This window comes from Eleutherodactylus coqui, chromosome 2, assembly GCF_035609145.1.
Source record: "Eleutherodactylus coqui strain aEleCoq1 chromosome 2, aEleCoq1.hap1, whole genome shotgun sequence".
Lineage (NCBI taxonomy): Eukaryota > Metazoa > Chordata > Amphibia > Anura > Eleutherodactylidae > Eleutherodactylus > Eleutherodactylus coqui.
Genome location: NC_089838.1, coordinates 315,491,092 through 315,505,579, shown reverse-complemented (window position 1 = coordinate 315,505,579; position 14,488 = coordinate 315,491,092). Strand labels below are relative to the sequence as shown.

Here is a 14,488-nt window from a genome sequence, read left to right as displayed (position 1 = left end):
CTGTGCATTGCTTAGTGGCTCTGCCTGGTATAGCAGCACAGTCTCTTCGCTTGAATGGGACTGAGGTGCTTTCAGGCCATGTGACTAATGAATGTGATATCACAGACCTAAGAAGAGCTCCTTGTCCTCTTCCTACAGCTGACTGGTGGGGTCTCAAGTGATGGAACCACACGGATCTGATGTTGATGAATTATCCTGAGAATAGGTCTTTAACCCCTTCCCGCTCCGGGGCATAAGTTTACGTCCTGGCAGCGGGGTACTTCCTGCAACATGGCGTAAACTTACGTCCTGGGGATAGCGCGAGATCATAAGTGATCTCGCGCTATCCCGCAGCGGGAGACGGCTGTCAGTCATAGCCGACCTCCTGCTGCAACAGTGGGGGTGCATCGGAGATGCGCACTCCCTCTGTGACGTCAATGGGCTCTCGCTATATAATCGCAGAGATCACGGCTGGTTGCCATGGCAATGGGACGCCAGATACTGGCGTCCTGTATTGCCATAGCCTGTGATCACTGTAGAAGCGATAAGGCATTGCAGGGCAGTGGCCCTGCAAAGCCTTATCACAGCGATCATCAGTGCTGTACTGTAAGTCCCCCAGAGGGACCCAAATGGTATAAAAAAAAAGATAATAAAAATAAACAAAAAAGAAAAATGTCAAAAAAAAAGTAAAAAAAACCTTTATGCTTTTTCTCAAATTAGCATAAAAAAGGTGAAAAAACAACAACTTATATCCCACATATTTGGTATTGTCGCGTCCCTAACGACGCATACAGTAAGTTGCACATGCACGGAAAAAAGTGTTTAAAAAAACACTAAAAAACTGAGGCAAAATGCTAATTTTGGGCATTTTGCCTCCCTAAAAACGCAATAAAAGTGATCAAAAAAGCCGTATGTACCTCAAAATGGTACCAATAAAAACTACAGCTCGTCGCGCAAAAAATAAGCCCTCATAGAGCTCCATCCATGGAAAAACAAAAAAGGTTACAGGACTTTAAATGCAGCTATTAAAAAAAAAAAGATTTCCAAAAAAAGGGTTTTTATTGCAAAAAAAGTGGAAAAACCTAAAAAAAAATGTAAGAATTTTGGTATCGTTGTAATCGTAACGGCCCACTGAAAAAATGGATTGTGTCAATTATGCTGCATGAATAACACTGTAAAAAAGTCTATGGCAGAATTGATGCGTTTTCTCTCCCTGTTATCATAAAAAAAATAATAAAAGTTTTACAATATGGTCAATGTACCCAAAAATAGCACAGATAAAAACTACAGTTCGCCACGCAAAAAACAAGCCCTTATACGGCCGCGTCAACGGAAAAGTAAAAAAGTTATGATTTTTGCGTCCTTTAGCCCAAAATAGGCCATGTCCTTAAGGGGTTAATATCCGAGTTTCTGAAAACCTGTTTAATACATGTGGGCCACAGTACCCAATGCAGCAATGCTTCTTTTATAGCCTGCTTGTGTCAGATTACTTCAACTGAAGGTAGATTTGACACTAATTTGCAGGACAAAAAGGAGAAAGAAAATTTGGCAGGATGTAAAGGAAATCAATCAAAATTGTTTAAATTAGGGCATAGAAAGCTATTGAGCGCAGCACAATAGAGCATGGACTGCATGCAAATATTGTGGCCCTTCTGGGTAATTAGCTGTCTGTTGTAACACATTCACAGCTCCCTAGTAAGAAAGTAGACCTCACCGCTCCTGAGAACGGGGGTCCCAATGGTCCCGCATGAATGGAGCAGAGAACGCACTCCACCCCTCCATGCATTTCAATGGGAGCATGGGAAACTGCCGAGTAAAAGCACTCAGCAATCTCCGTCACTGTCATGGAAATTAATGGAGAGGTGGTATGCCTGTGCCTCCTCTGCTCTATTAATGAGGGGAGCTCTGGGACCCCACTCCTGGGATTGGAGAAGGTGCCAATGGTTGGACCACAAGCGATCATAAAGTTGCCTAAAATGTGTTGGCACAAAGCTTTTATGAATTTCAGTAACAGAAGGACCTGGCATTTACTGTAGCAGAAGAACATTATACGTTGGTCTTACACTAGTATATATGTAGGCATTGACTTTGGTCAAACATGTCCTGTAACATGAAACCCATTGCCCTAAATCGGGATCTGTCCCAGGATCCACAGTCTGTGATTTTTAGGGTATGTTCACACGTAGCGGAAATGCTGCGGATTCTCAGCAGTCGAAAATTCCATGGCAAAATCCGCAGCATTTCCGCATCAAAGACAGAGTCAAATCATCTGTGGATCCGCTGCTGTTTTTAGCCCGCCACCCCTCAGCTTGCAATCAGCAGCCTCTCACTACAGCCCACGGAGCAGCCCTCACATCCCTCACCAGGCAATCGCTACTAAGCGCCTCGGCCGCCAGTCACCCATAGGCTGCCTTTATAAAAACCAAGCCTATGCCACGTTATACATTTTGTTCACCGCATGGACTAGCACAACCCCTGTCCTATTCCATACTGTAGCTTTCAATAGTCTTCCGTGTTATGCAGAAGCACCGTGTGGGAACCCGGCAGATGTACTTACTGTGAAAGCAATTACAATATTTTAGATGAACCCTAATCATTGATATTTTCAATAAAGTCCACAATTAATTTTCTACAGTTGCAAGAAAAAATAAGTGACTTTGAAACTCCCCGGATTTCTGCATTGATTACTATTATAATGTGGTCTGATGATTATCTAAGTCCCAATTCTAGACAAACACAACCTAACTAATAGCACACAAACAGCTGCATCGTTCATGTCTTTTATTGACCATATTGAGTAAACACCCATGGCGCTGGGAGAAAAAGTAAGTGAACCCTTGAATTTAATAACATGCAGATCCCCTCCACCAAATGGATCTTGTAGCTGCAACTAAGATTTGCACAATGTTGAGGAATATTGTTAGACCGTTCTCCTCTGCATATGTGTTTCCGCTTATTATTTCTGGAATGCCTTGTGTGCACAGCCCTCTTCTGGTTATGCCATAGCATCTTCATTGATTCAAGGTGAGGTCTCTGACCTGACCATTCCAAATCACAAATCATCATTTTCAGCTATTCTTTAGTTGATGACTTGTGTACACTCTTACTGCTTCATCCAATGTCTCCTCAGCTTGATGTGATGGACGGTTGCCTTTACATTCTCCTGTAAGATCTTTTGATCCACCTTAGCATTCATTGTTCCATCAAAGATTGCAAGACGTCCAGGTCCCGAGACAACAAAGCAGCACCAAACCATAGCGCTCCCCCCACCCTGCTATGGGCTGGAGGTCTGGTGTGCAGTGTTGTTTTTCCTTCACTCACTGTTGTGCATTTGTGCTGAAAGGTTCTACTTTTCTCTCATCCATCCATAGAACATTTCCCAGAAGCATTGTGGAACATGAAGGTGGTCTCAGGCAAATCTGAGATGGGCAGCAATGTTTTTTTTTTTTTTTGGCCAGCAGCGGTCGGATTATCACTGCCGAATTCACGGACAGACACCCGCTGCGAATTCTGCAGCAATAACTGTCCATAGACATGCTGTGGTAATCGATTCTTCCCTGCCCACGAGTGGAAATCAAGGGCGATTTTCCGCTCACAGGGAAGAACCGCAGCATGTTCTAATTTGTGCGGAAAAACGCACGGACGGCTTGCTTCTATTGCAGTCGATGGAAGCCGTCCGTCCCACAATACTTCTGCTGTGAGCACAGCGGACGTATCACGGGGAATCATGTCACCACCCAGCGCCGGCGCGTCATCCGCTGCACTGCGCATGCGTGCCGGCTGAGACTCTCGCCGTGGTTCCGGAGAGGTGAGTATAAGGTCTCTGGGGGGCGATGGGTCTGATTCCACTGCCCTGAGCCCTAAACCGCAGATAAGTGAAGACCCTACCTACCAGCGAAGCACTTGCCTAATAGGATGACCCCACATCAAGAACCTGAGGTAACCCTGACTTTATTTAGCTGGAGTCAGTGAACAGTGGCTAAGTTAGATGACACTCAAATAATAAGCCACAAATATATAGTGAAATAGATGTTCAAATACCCCATGTTCATAAATAAACCGCTAGCAGATTTATCATTACTTAGATGCAGCTCAGAACTAGAAGCCACCGACATGATGAGAAACACCTTCAGACTAAGAGGATAATTGGTGTCCTATGTGAGGATCCAGAAGAAATATCCACAAACTAAGGGATAATTCAGATGTGCGTATATCGGCCAATATACGCTGTCTCTCCCTCTCACTAGCCCTCTGCTTCACTCCTCCCTCCGAGCGGTTCGCAATGGGAGTGAGCGGGATGGGGGCGGAGCTAAGCTCCTGCCCCTTGTCCATAACCAGCAATGGGAGTGGGCAGGGCAGAGCGGAGCTTAGCTCTGCCCCCTCCCATTGCAAACGCAGGCATGGAGGAGAGAGGCAGAGAGACGGTGAGTGGGAGGGAAGGGGCGACTGCTTGGATGGAAGCGTATATCGGCCGGCCGTGAAAACGCCGGCCGATATACACTCGTGGGAATAAGCCCTTAGATTGATTGGCTGGCCAGGATACCCACCACCCAGCTGTCACTACCCAAACCTTATTTGTGGCCAGTGAGCCGTGGCAGATCCTTACAGGATGCTCACTCGTAGGGAAGGTAGCAACAGTGCTGAGTTTTCTCCATTTGTATATACATTGTCTATCCGCGCAATGATGTACACCAAGGTCTTTAGACTATCTTTTTTTTCCAGCTCGTACATCTCTATAACACATCTTCTGAGGTTTTCTGAAAGTTGCTTACCTCTGGTCATGGTTGACAATATCCAATTTTTTTTAGAACCCTTTTTTTTTTTCAGGAACCAGGCTACGTGCGCATTTATTTAATGGATAAAGCACCTATGAAACTCACACTTCCAATGTAATTTCCTTAATTGAAACACCTTTTGCCAATTAGTTCTTAATAAGTAATTAACACAGAGGTTCACTTACTTTTTCTGCCTGCACTGTGGATGGTTACTCAATATGCTCAATAAAAGACATGAGCAGTACAACAGTTTGCTTGTTATGTGTTTGTCTATAGTTGTGTCTTAGCTACAAACAGGCCAGATTTCATTAGTAATCAACGCAGAAATCCAGGGAATTTCAGAGGGTTCACATATTTTTTCTTGCAATTGTAAAACATAGAATTTATGACTTGATTTGTAAAGGCTCAAAAAGCGAAAAATGGCACTTCATAGGACAAAAAGGTGATGCAAAAAGATTGGGTAAAAGTCTAGTATATATTTTAGCTCATTTTAGGCTAATCTCACACATGCGCTTCTTATTGCGGTGTTTCGAGAGCTGTCTGCACTATTTTACTGCATTTAGCGCACCGTATCACCCATTACAATGATGGGGTGCGCTAAAGCGTCCAAAAACAAAAGTAAAAGCATGGAAAAACGCCACGATCGAAATCGTGGTGTTTTGATGGCAGCATGTGTGAGGGTGGCCTTACTGTGTTGTGATAAAGGGCCTTCCATCCAGCCGATGTTTGGGCAAACGAAGGCACTTTTGAACACTTGGTCCCAACCACTGCTCCGTGGAAGGGTGACCAGTGATCAAACAACAAATAATGAAATGCTGGTCTGCCATTCATCACATCTTTAATGTGGGCACAAAATGGTTGTTTGTTGGCGTCATACCCCCTTGTGTATACATTGTGTCACTGACAATAATGTAAATGGTTTGTACGAACCGTTGCATTATAATTAGGGCATGTAAAGGGAAAACAAAGAAGTGATGATCGACATACTATATCATGGATCATTACTTGTTGTGGCAACAATCTGTTCATGTGAAAGGACCCTAACGCCGCTTTCATATGGCTGAGAAAATCACGCAAAATTTCTGCGTAGCGAGACGCCAGCTTCACAGCCCAATATCTTACTCGCCCGTGTGAAATTAGCCTGAGAAGTGGAAAGGATAAAATATTTGCTGCTGGTATGGTCCCCCCTGATGATCCCAAGCGGGTACTCATGACATAATATCAAAGAAGACGTCTCCGCAGAGATGAAAAACTGAGACTTCTGACGTGATGCAGCATCTGTTCTATGAAGGCAGAAGGATATCGGGGCACAAAGTGAAAGACTATTTATTGAAGGGCACACTAGCTACACCTTTCAGCTTTCTCGTCACGCAAACACACCTTTCTGAAACAAAGTCATTTATTTTATGCCCCAATACGATCCCACATCCAAAAGACAAAATCGCTGTGAAGAAAAAAACTAATTTGCCACAGTCAAGAAAAGGTGATATTCAATACTGTCAGAGGTGTATGTGGATCCACCTTGCCAGGCACCAATGTGAATTTGGGCTATCTGAGGAAGCAGCCCCTGGGAAACCCTGAATTGCACCCTTTACCCCTCTGAGCGAGATGAAGTCTTTGCTGCATACAAATATACAAGTGACTGGGGGCCCAGCTTACAATAAGCCCCTGTTCAGTCTTCTATGCCCATTTCCAAGACTTGCCACAATGTTTTGGCTAAATACTTTTCCAAGTTACATATTATCGGGCAGCTCTCGATTGCAGTATGACTGGGAGTTGCTCTTTTGGACTTTACTATAGGAAGGGGTTATAAATTCTCAACTCATTGTAAAAGTTTACAAAGTGTGAAAGTTTCTCGATTAATACAGACACTTCAGATTGGGCTAATTGTTTATGTTGCTTCTTTTCCAGTCCCTTCCTTCGTGCCTCTAACCTGATCCCAATCTTTTCAGGGAGATTTAAGAGGAGAAGCCATTCTGACATTTTGGAACCACCCTTCATAGGTACAACATGATATCTATATATTCAATATCTATTATGTGTACGGTAAAACCACGTTCCACTTACAGCATATCTTTCCTCTGGTGGCCATATTTCCATTAGTAATATGCTAATAGAAATATGGCCACCAAGTGAATTACCATATAGTTGCTGCATTTTTCTCCAATGTAAGGGCTCATGCACATGGGTATAATATGTCAAGTTGGTACGGCACCTGTAGCAATCTATGGAGCCTTCTTTCATTGTATGCCTCTAATTTCATATAGAAATCTGTATATATGTATTGAAAGAAAAAGAATCCATGCTACTGGAGGAGGGGCGCAGTGTTGTAAGGAGGAGACATGCAGCACACTGGGTGCACATGGCTCTCCAGCATGGAGCTGCAGGGACTCTGCATCCCTACAACTCTGTATATGAGACCTAACAGTAATACTTGCCTATTAATGTTCCCTAATGTCCAGTGAGAGCCTCGTGTGGTGCAGTGTTAAGGCAGCAGAAGTGTAGTCCTAAGCTCTTGCTCACGGCCTGAAGGTTGCAGGTTAACTCCCCATGTAGTTCAGGTAGCGGCTGAAGGTTGACTCAGCCTTCCATCTTTCCGAGGTCAGAAAAGTGAGTACCGGGGGGAAAGGGGTAAAAGAGGACTGGGGAAGGCAATGGCAAACCACCCCACAAAAAGTCTGCCATTAAAATGTCATGATGTGACGTCAGCCATGACCCGGGGACTTTACCTTAATGTCCAGTGACCCGTTATCCTTTACCTCTTGGTCATTCTGTTATGATAAATTATTGAGGGTTCATATTTTTTATGTAACGCTAACACATTCTACAGGACTATGTCATCACTCCAATGGGGCTTACAATCTTAGTCCCTATTAGGGCCAATTTCACTGCAAGTTAATCAAGTTGTCAAAAAAATTGGAAAAAAAACATGTTTCCAATGCCAAAAATAATAAACAACCTATACTCACCCCTCCATCTACCGCGATGCAGGTCCATCCTCTGCGCTGGGTCCGTGTGGGTACGTGATCGGCTGCAGTAGCTTGCAACGTCCCATAAACAAGTCGCTGCAGCCTGGAAACATTTTGGGCAACTGGTAGAGGGGGGGATAAGTTTGTTTATTACTTTTTGGCATAGGGAACCTGTTTTTTTTAAAATTTTATCTCTGACAACCACATTTAAAAATATCAATGTGTTTTTTGGAGTGTGGTTGAAAATGGAGAACCCAGAAGAAAGCAACAAAGACACAGGGACAATATACAGGCTCCATGCAGATCTTGTCCTTGATCAAATTTGAAGACCGGACGCCAGGGTTTGAGCTTATGTGCAGATATGCTTGCCTCAGCACAATGCATTAGTGCAGTGAACGAGGTTGATTTGCACGCATGTCTGCGCATAATACAGTACGTTTTTGTATCCCATCCCCCGCCCTGATTTAAAAGGCTATTTAGACTAATGAGGTCCAGATGTGTTCTCTTTTTCACAGAATTGTCCACTTCCAATAGATTTTTATGGGGCGCTCTGCTGCACAAATACGCAGAAGGAAAGAGAAGGTCTTATTTTTTTGCACCTGCACGAAAACTTTCTATTTTCTGTGAATTGTGCGCGCTAATTTCGTGCTTACTATGCGCAGCACAACTATGCTCATCTAAAGAAGCCCTGAGGCTGCCTTCACACGGGTGAGAAAATCGTATGAGATTTGTGCGTTGCGAGACGCACAAATATGAACCCCATTCTTTTGAATAAGGTTATACGCATGAGCGATGTATTCCCGCATGGCACCGCGGTGCAATGCTACGCGACAAACACATTGCGACATGTTGTATCTTTCACGGCCCCATATGTGACGTTAGCCTCAGGTGTATAAGCTACGGTATTACAAGCTATATAAACTCCTCCTATGGCCAGTTACACATGATGCAGACATGTCACGGGTGGCTTTGCAGCCTACGTCATCAGTAATTTCATCAGTATTTACTGTCATTGGTCTTATTTTCTACCGGGCGAATACTGATCCGTATTTGCCCAATAAAAAAATAATAGAAATGAATGCAAATCTGGAGGCAAAAAGCGCCACAATAAGTGCATGCGGAGTTATTAAAACATGCCTGCGAAACATACGGCCATGTAAATGGATACATAGATTTTACATTAGTTCTGTATTCCGGTCTGCAAAACACCGACCAAATATAGAGTAAAAATGTGCTCTTTTGAACGTGGTCTGTAAGATAGAATTTCTGTGTTTTTGCTAAAACTTGGCAACCTTAGATGAAATTGCAGCTACTGCAACCAAGATGTAATGGGAAGTTTCTGACCATGCCATATATAAATATCAATGCCTTTCCCCTTGTTCTCCCGCTGTACATCAGCATCATATACATCTTGTAATGCAGACAGAAGCTGATAAGTTCCAAACATTTGTTGAGCTCTGAGCTGTGACTTGTACCCTCCTAACTCTCCGTGGGGCTGTGGCTGTCATAGTGTGAAGGAACTGTATGTGTGCCGGCGGTTGGATCGAGGAAGATGTGGTTTAGTGGGTTTACAGATTCTGTTATCTATCAATCTTGTCTTCCGCTATAAACCCGCTAAAGTGAAACACATGAAAGAGAAGAGGTTGATGAGAGGAACGATAGGGAAGGGGCGGACATGGAGGTTATTTATTACTACACAAGTCCTTACGAAGAGCGGCGCTATGAGGGAACGCTTTCTACCCTATAACACAGTATTTGTCTATTACTGATCTCACACAAACAAGAGCCAAGTAATTCTGGAGGAACATCGTTTACAAGGCCGAAGAAAGGACCTACATCCAGTTCAGCCTATTATCCTGCAATGTAGTGGTCCCAACCAGTTGTTCAAGAGCCATATGTGGCTCGCGGCCCCTTGCTGTGTAACTTGCCTTGGGAGTCTTAAGTTATGACCCCAGGCACTGGCTATTGGCACCAAACAGTGCCAATTTGTATGGCCTAATACTATGTGTAATACATTTTCTCCACGTGTTTGCTCAGTCTACACAGCGGCCTTCCACGGGACACATGTTGCGTGGCCAAAAACTGCACTATAGCCCTGCTGCATTGCATCTGATTGCATTGAATGCAGCTATCAGGGTTGCATTTCTTGTGAGTGTTGGGTCACAGCAACTTGCTAGTCATGGCACAATCACATTCACTTATATTAGGTTGCAACATAGCAGGACCATGGGGCAATCATTGGTCACATGACAAGTGGCGCGTCCAAAGATGCCATGTAGCCCTGGCCTAAAGATTTCTCTCTATCTTTGAGTTGGATGTGGCTCCCAAGCTATAAAATGTTGGGGACCTCTGGTCTACAGGAAGGCAAAATCCCCCCATGAGCTAGAAGCCAATTTTCCTTATCTTAGGAAAAAATATCTTCCCGACTCCAAATCTGGCAATTGGAATCACCGACCATTTTGATTAATCAGTGATATAACATGTAATGTTGTTACACTCCAGAAAGGTGTCCAGCCCCTCTTGTGCTCTTTTATCAAGTTCTCCATCACTACATCCTCAGGCAGAGAGTTCCATAGTCTCACTGCTCTTACAGTAAAGAACCCATTTCTATCTTGTGTAGAAACCTTCTTTTCTCTAGACGTGGAGGGCCTGGGTATAAATAGGCCCTTATTACAGTCACAGGCCTGGGTATAATTAGATGATGAGAGATCTCTGTATTATTGCTGGATATATTATACATAGTTATTAGTTCGCTACCTTTATTCTAAACTAAATAATCCCAATTTTGATCCCCTCTCTGGGTATTGTAGTCCGCCCATTCCATTTATTACTTTAGTTGCCCGCCTTTGTACCCGCACAAGCTCTGATATGTCCTTCTTGAGTACTGGGGCCCAAAACTGTCCACAATATTCCATGTGTGGTCTGACCAATGACTTGTAAAGAGGAGGAACAATGTTCTCATCATGCGCCCCCTAGACCTCTTTTGATGCATAACAAGGTTTTTTTGGTCCGTTTTTTAAATTTTAATCAAATGTATCCAACACCCATCAGCTATGTGAACAAGGTAATTTAGTCATTTCATCAAATGTAAAGAAGCTGTCTCATTAGGATTACTAATCCTAAATCCTAAAAAGGCAAGCCTTGTTGATCAGTAGATTCCCTCTGGATGTTTTATCAAGAGCCAGATTACCCTGCTTGTGTACCCCCTCCAGAAAGAAGAGCGGCTTTGTAAGAGTGGGCCTTGCTTTGCAGCCTCATGTGGATGGCCATTCATCCAAATGGCCGCTACAGTATGTAAGTCTACATTTTGAAACCTATCTGAAAGAGTTGTCTTTCATAAGACAAACCCTTTAAAGGGCTAGTCCAAGGACTGAATACAACAGCTGCCATTTGTGCAGCATGTGAGAACTAGATCTCTGTGAGCCTGATGGCTACGAACAGTGTGGCAATAGGCTCCGTCCTTCCCTGTCCATTTTATAGATGCATTCAGCCCATCCTAGGACGGGTTTTTCACAGACTACACAGACCACGGCTATTTTGCTGAATTCCTGGTCAACCCCTTTAATCCTTTTGTGACACACATACGACTTTTCACGTCCTACCTGCACATACCCCGTACAGTTAGGACGTAAATAGTCATCCAGAGTAAATGCTGTGTATGGAGCAGGCTCAGGTGCTGAACCTGCTCTATATATGACAGGTATCGACATTCACCAGTAACAGTGACGATCAGAGAAAACGCTGATTGTAGACATTAACCCTTCAAATGCTGCTGTTAGTTCTGACAGCAGCATTTAAATGTCCTGATTGGGATTTAAATGTGCCGAATGTACCCCTCCCACCACCACCACCACCGTGATAACGTTGCAGAGGTCTGGGTATCATGGCAGCCTGGGGCTTTCTGAAGAGCCCCTGGGCTGCTATGACAGTTTGCCTGAGGCAGGTATTTAATAGGCAGTCTGTTAAAATACGATATAATGCAGTACCGTAGTATTACATTATACTGTTTAAGCGTTGAAACGATCAGATGTTCAAGTCCCTTGTGGGGACTAATTAAAAAGAAAAGTAAAATAAAGACAAAATAACCATTTTTTAAATTATCATAAAGATAACTACCTCAGATATCTGGCACTCTTACAGCCCTGGGGCCCATTAGTGTCACTGTGATGGCAGCAACCTTTCTATACAAATATTTACATTTTATTTATGCAGCCACGTGCCATAGAGCTCTGCCCACTTTGGGCTCTTTGTGGTCTACAATGTACTAGCTGCAGACACTCAATATCTGTGTACATTTTCTATGCATAAGAACCTGCAATAAACATATTACTACAATTTTCCGATGTTAACCCTGTGTTTCCATTCCATAGTACGACAGCCACAAAAAGTTGCTCGCCGAGTCTTTACTAACAGCCGGGAACGCTGGAGACAGCAGAACGTTAATGGTGCCTTCGCTGAACTGCGGAAACTGATCCCTACCCATCCACCTGACAAGAAGTTGAGCAAGAATGAAATCCTCCGTTTGGCTATGCGATACATTACCTTTCTAGTTGGCTTGTTAGGTGACCAACACAATTCACCTCCTAAGATATCAACTCCGAAGAGAAGATACACACAGACTGTCCACGCGTTGGTCGCGAAGGTGAAAGAGAGTCACAGCCCTCCTGCTAACCTGCCTGTTCTGGACAATGAGGAGAGAAACAGGCGCTTTGAGCGTATAGTGTCGCCCATGTCTGGGAGCTGTGGGGATAGCGTGGAGACTGATGAAGAGGAGGGCGACAGAGAAAGTGTTTCCTCCTCAACAAGCACAAAAATGACTCTGATCACATCAGAAGTAGGGGACAGCCGGTGAGGACCGTGCAAGGAAGGAGGGTAGAAAACTTTTCTTCAGTTAGAAAGTCTGATCCTCCTTCATAGACTCACTTTGCAGAATGGATCTACTTCTTACAATCAACATAACTTTACAAACTGCCAACCTAAATCCAATTTTTCCAAATAACATTATCTCAAACAACTGTCTTCTTATGGTGCGTGACTGACAATAGCATTTCACACAAAGTAAAGGACGAAAATGTATATGTTCCAATGTAGTGCAACTGAATACTTGTGCCTGACTCAATAAATGAGGGTTATCATACTGAGGGATCATTTATAAAGTTGTGCATCATTTTCTTTTCTGATAGTGTAGTAACTGTTACAACCTGCAGGTGTCATTTATACTATTGCTGTCTGAAGGTAAGACTTATCATTTCCAAAATGCTGTTCATACAAGGATTATGACATAGTTATATGAACTAAATGGCCACTCTATTAAATACACCCATCTAGTAGTGTGTTGGAGCCCTTTTGGCCTTCAGAAACGCAGTAATTTGTTGTGGGGTCCATCCACAAGTATTAGAGGACATGCCAAGAAAACCTTCCCCACACTGTTACTCCACTAGCTAACAGGAAGGGGTCATCAATTCATGCTGCTTGTGCCAAATTCTGACCTCCCATCAGCATTGTGTAACAGAAATCTGGATTCATCGGACCAGGGGATGTTTTTACTGCTCAGTTACATTTTTTGCGCTCCTTTGCCCGCTCGAGTCTCACCTTTCTGTTTCTCTTAGCGCTATTATAGCCCATCCGTATAAAGGAACGTCGTGTGTGCGTTCAGACACATTAGTTGGATCACCAATGTTGCTTTTGGCTGCAATTTGCTTGACTGTGGAGTGCCTGTTCTCTAGAACAATTCCTGACAGCCTCCTGTGACCCCTTTCGCAACAATTTCTTTAGGTCCACAGGATTCCGTTTTGCTGGATGTTTTCCTTAATCACAGCGTTTTCGGTGCAAATCTTCTATTATGTCATACAGCCCCCTTAAACTTGTACATATTAGAAACTATTGTGTTTACAGATTTAGGTTTCGAGTACACAGGTGACTCTGCCCCTGCAACGCTACTTGAGCAGTCAACTTTTTATTATTCTCAATGGATGGAAAACTAAAAAGCAAAAAAATGCTGTCGCATATCACAATTGTCACCCATGTATTACCATCCAGAATAGCATCAGGTATCCAGTCATTTCAATGAGAAATCTGGAAAATCAACCTACTGAAGTAGTAGTGCCAACCCATTCCAGTCCGAGAGTCCTGTTGACATACTGAACAACTTCCAAGGTCTGCAGTAAAATGTAAAGACATATTAACATCTGAGATATGTACGGCTTATCAAACGTATAGGCCATACATGTCTGATAGCTGATGGCTCCATTTCCAGGACTCCCACTTACTGGGAGAATAGGGCCCCCTTCTGCCACAATCAAAGTGAAAACCATACATGAATATGGCTCTCTCTGTTGAAGATGATGGGTGTTGTGGTAACAGCCTAGCTTTCCACGTCCCTCATAGATTACAATGTGGAGAGCTGCATGCATGGACAGTCACTTCAAACTCACATACTCCTTTCTGCAGTGCCAAACAAGGGTGTAGGGACCCTATTAGATCTTTCCGGAGCTTTGTGCCACTCCTCTTCTCTCTGAAATGTATGCTACATATAAACAGCCACAAATAAACAATTCTGTTCAGACAGTTGGGGCCGCACAGAATGGTTTCACAGGCCGCAGGTTGTGCATCCCTGTACTGAACTATGTAATGCCTCAAGCATAAAAGTTTTCCAAGGGTCAGGAAGGGTATGGTTTCTTAGTAGGCAGAGCACCTAGTGAGGAGACTTGTAAGGCCATGCATGCTCCTCTGGGAAATTTTATGTAAATGGGGATGGAACAATGT

The 14,488-nt window shown here is 43.6% G+C and overlaps 1 protein-coding gene across 1 annotated transcript in view; it reads left to right on the top strand.

Annotated features, from left to right (window-relative positions):
* LYL1 (LYL1 basic helix-loop-helix family member) overlaps window positions 1-12,860 on the top strand; it is a 30,045-nt gene extending 17,185 nt beyond the window's left edge. Inside the window, exons 3-4 of the mRNA XM_066593638.1 lie at window positions 6,666-6,757; window positions 12,094-12,860. Coding sequence (XP_066449735.1) covers window positions 6,666-6,757; window positions 12,094-12,575 — 574 coding nt within the window. The 3' untranslated portion in view covers window positions 12,576-12,860. The remainder of the gene's footprint in view (window positions 1-6,665; window positions 6,758-12,093) is intronic.
* Window positions 12,861-14,488: the final 1,628 nt, after the last annotated feature.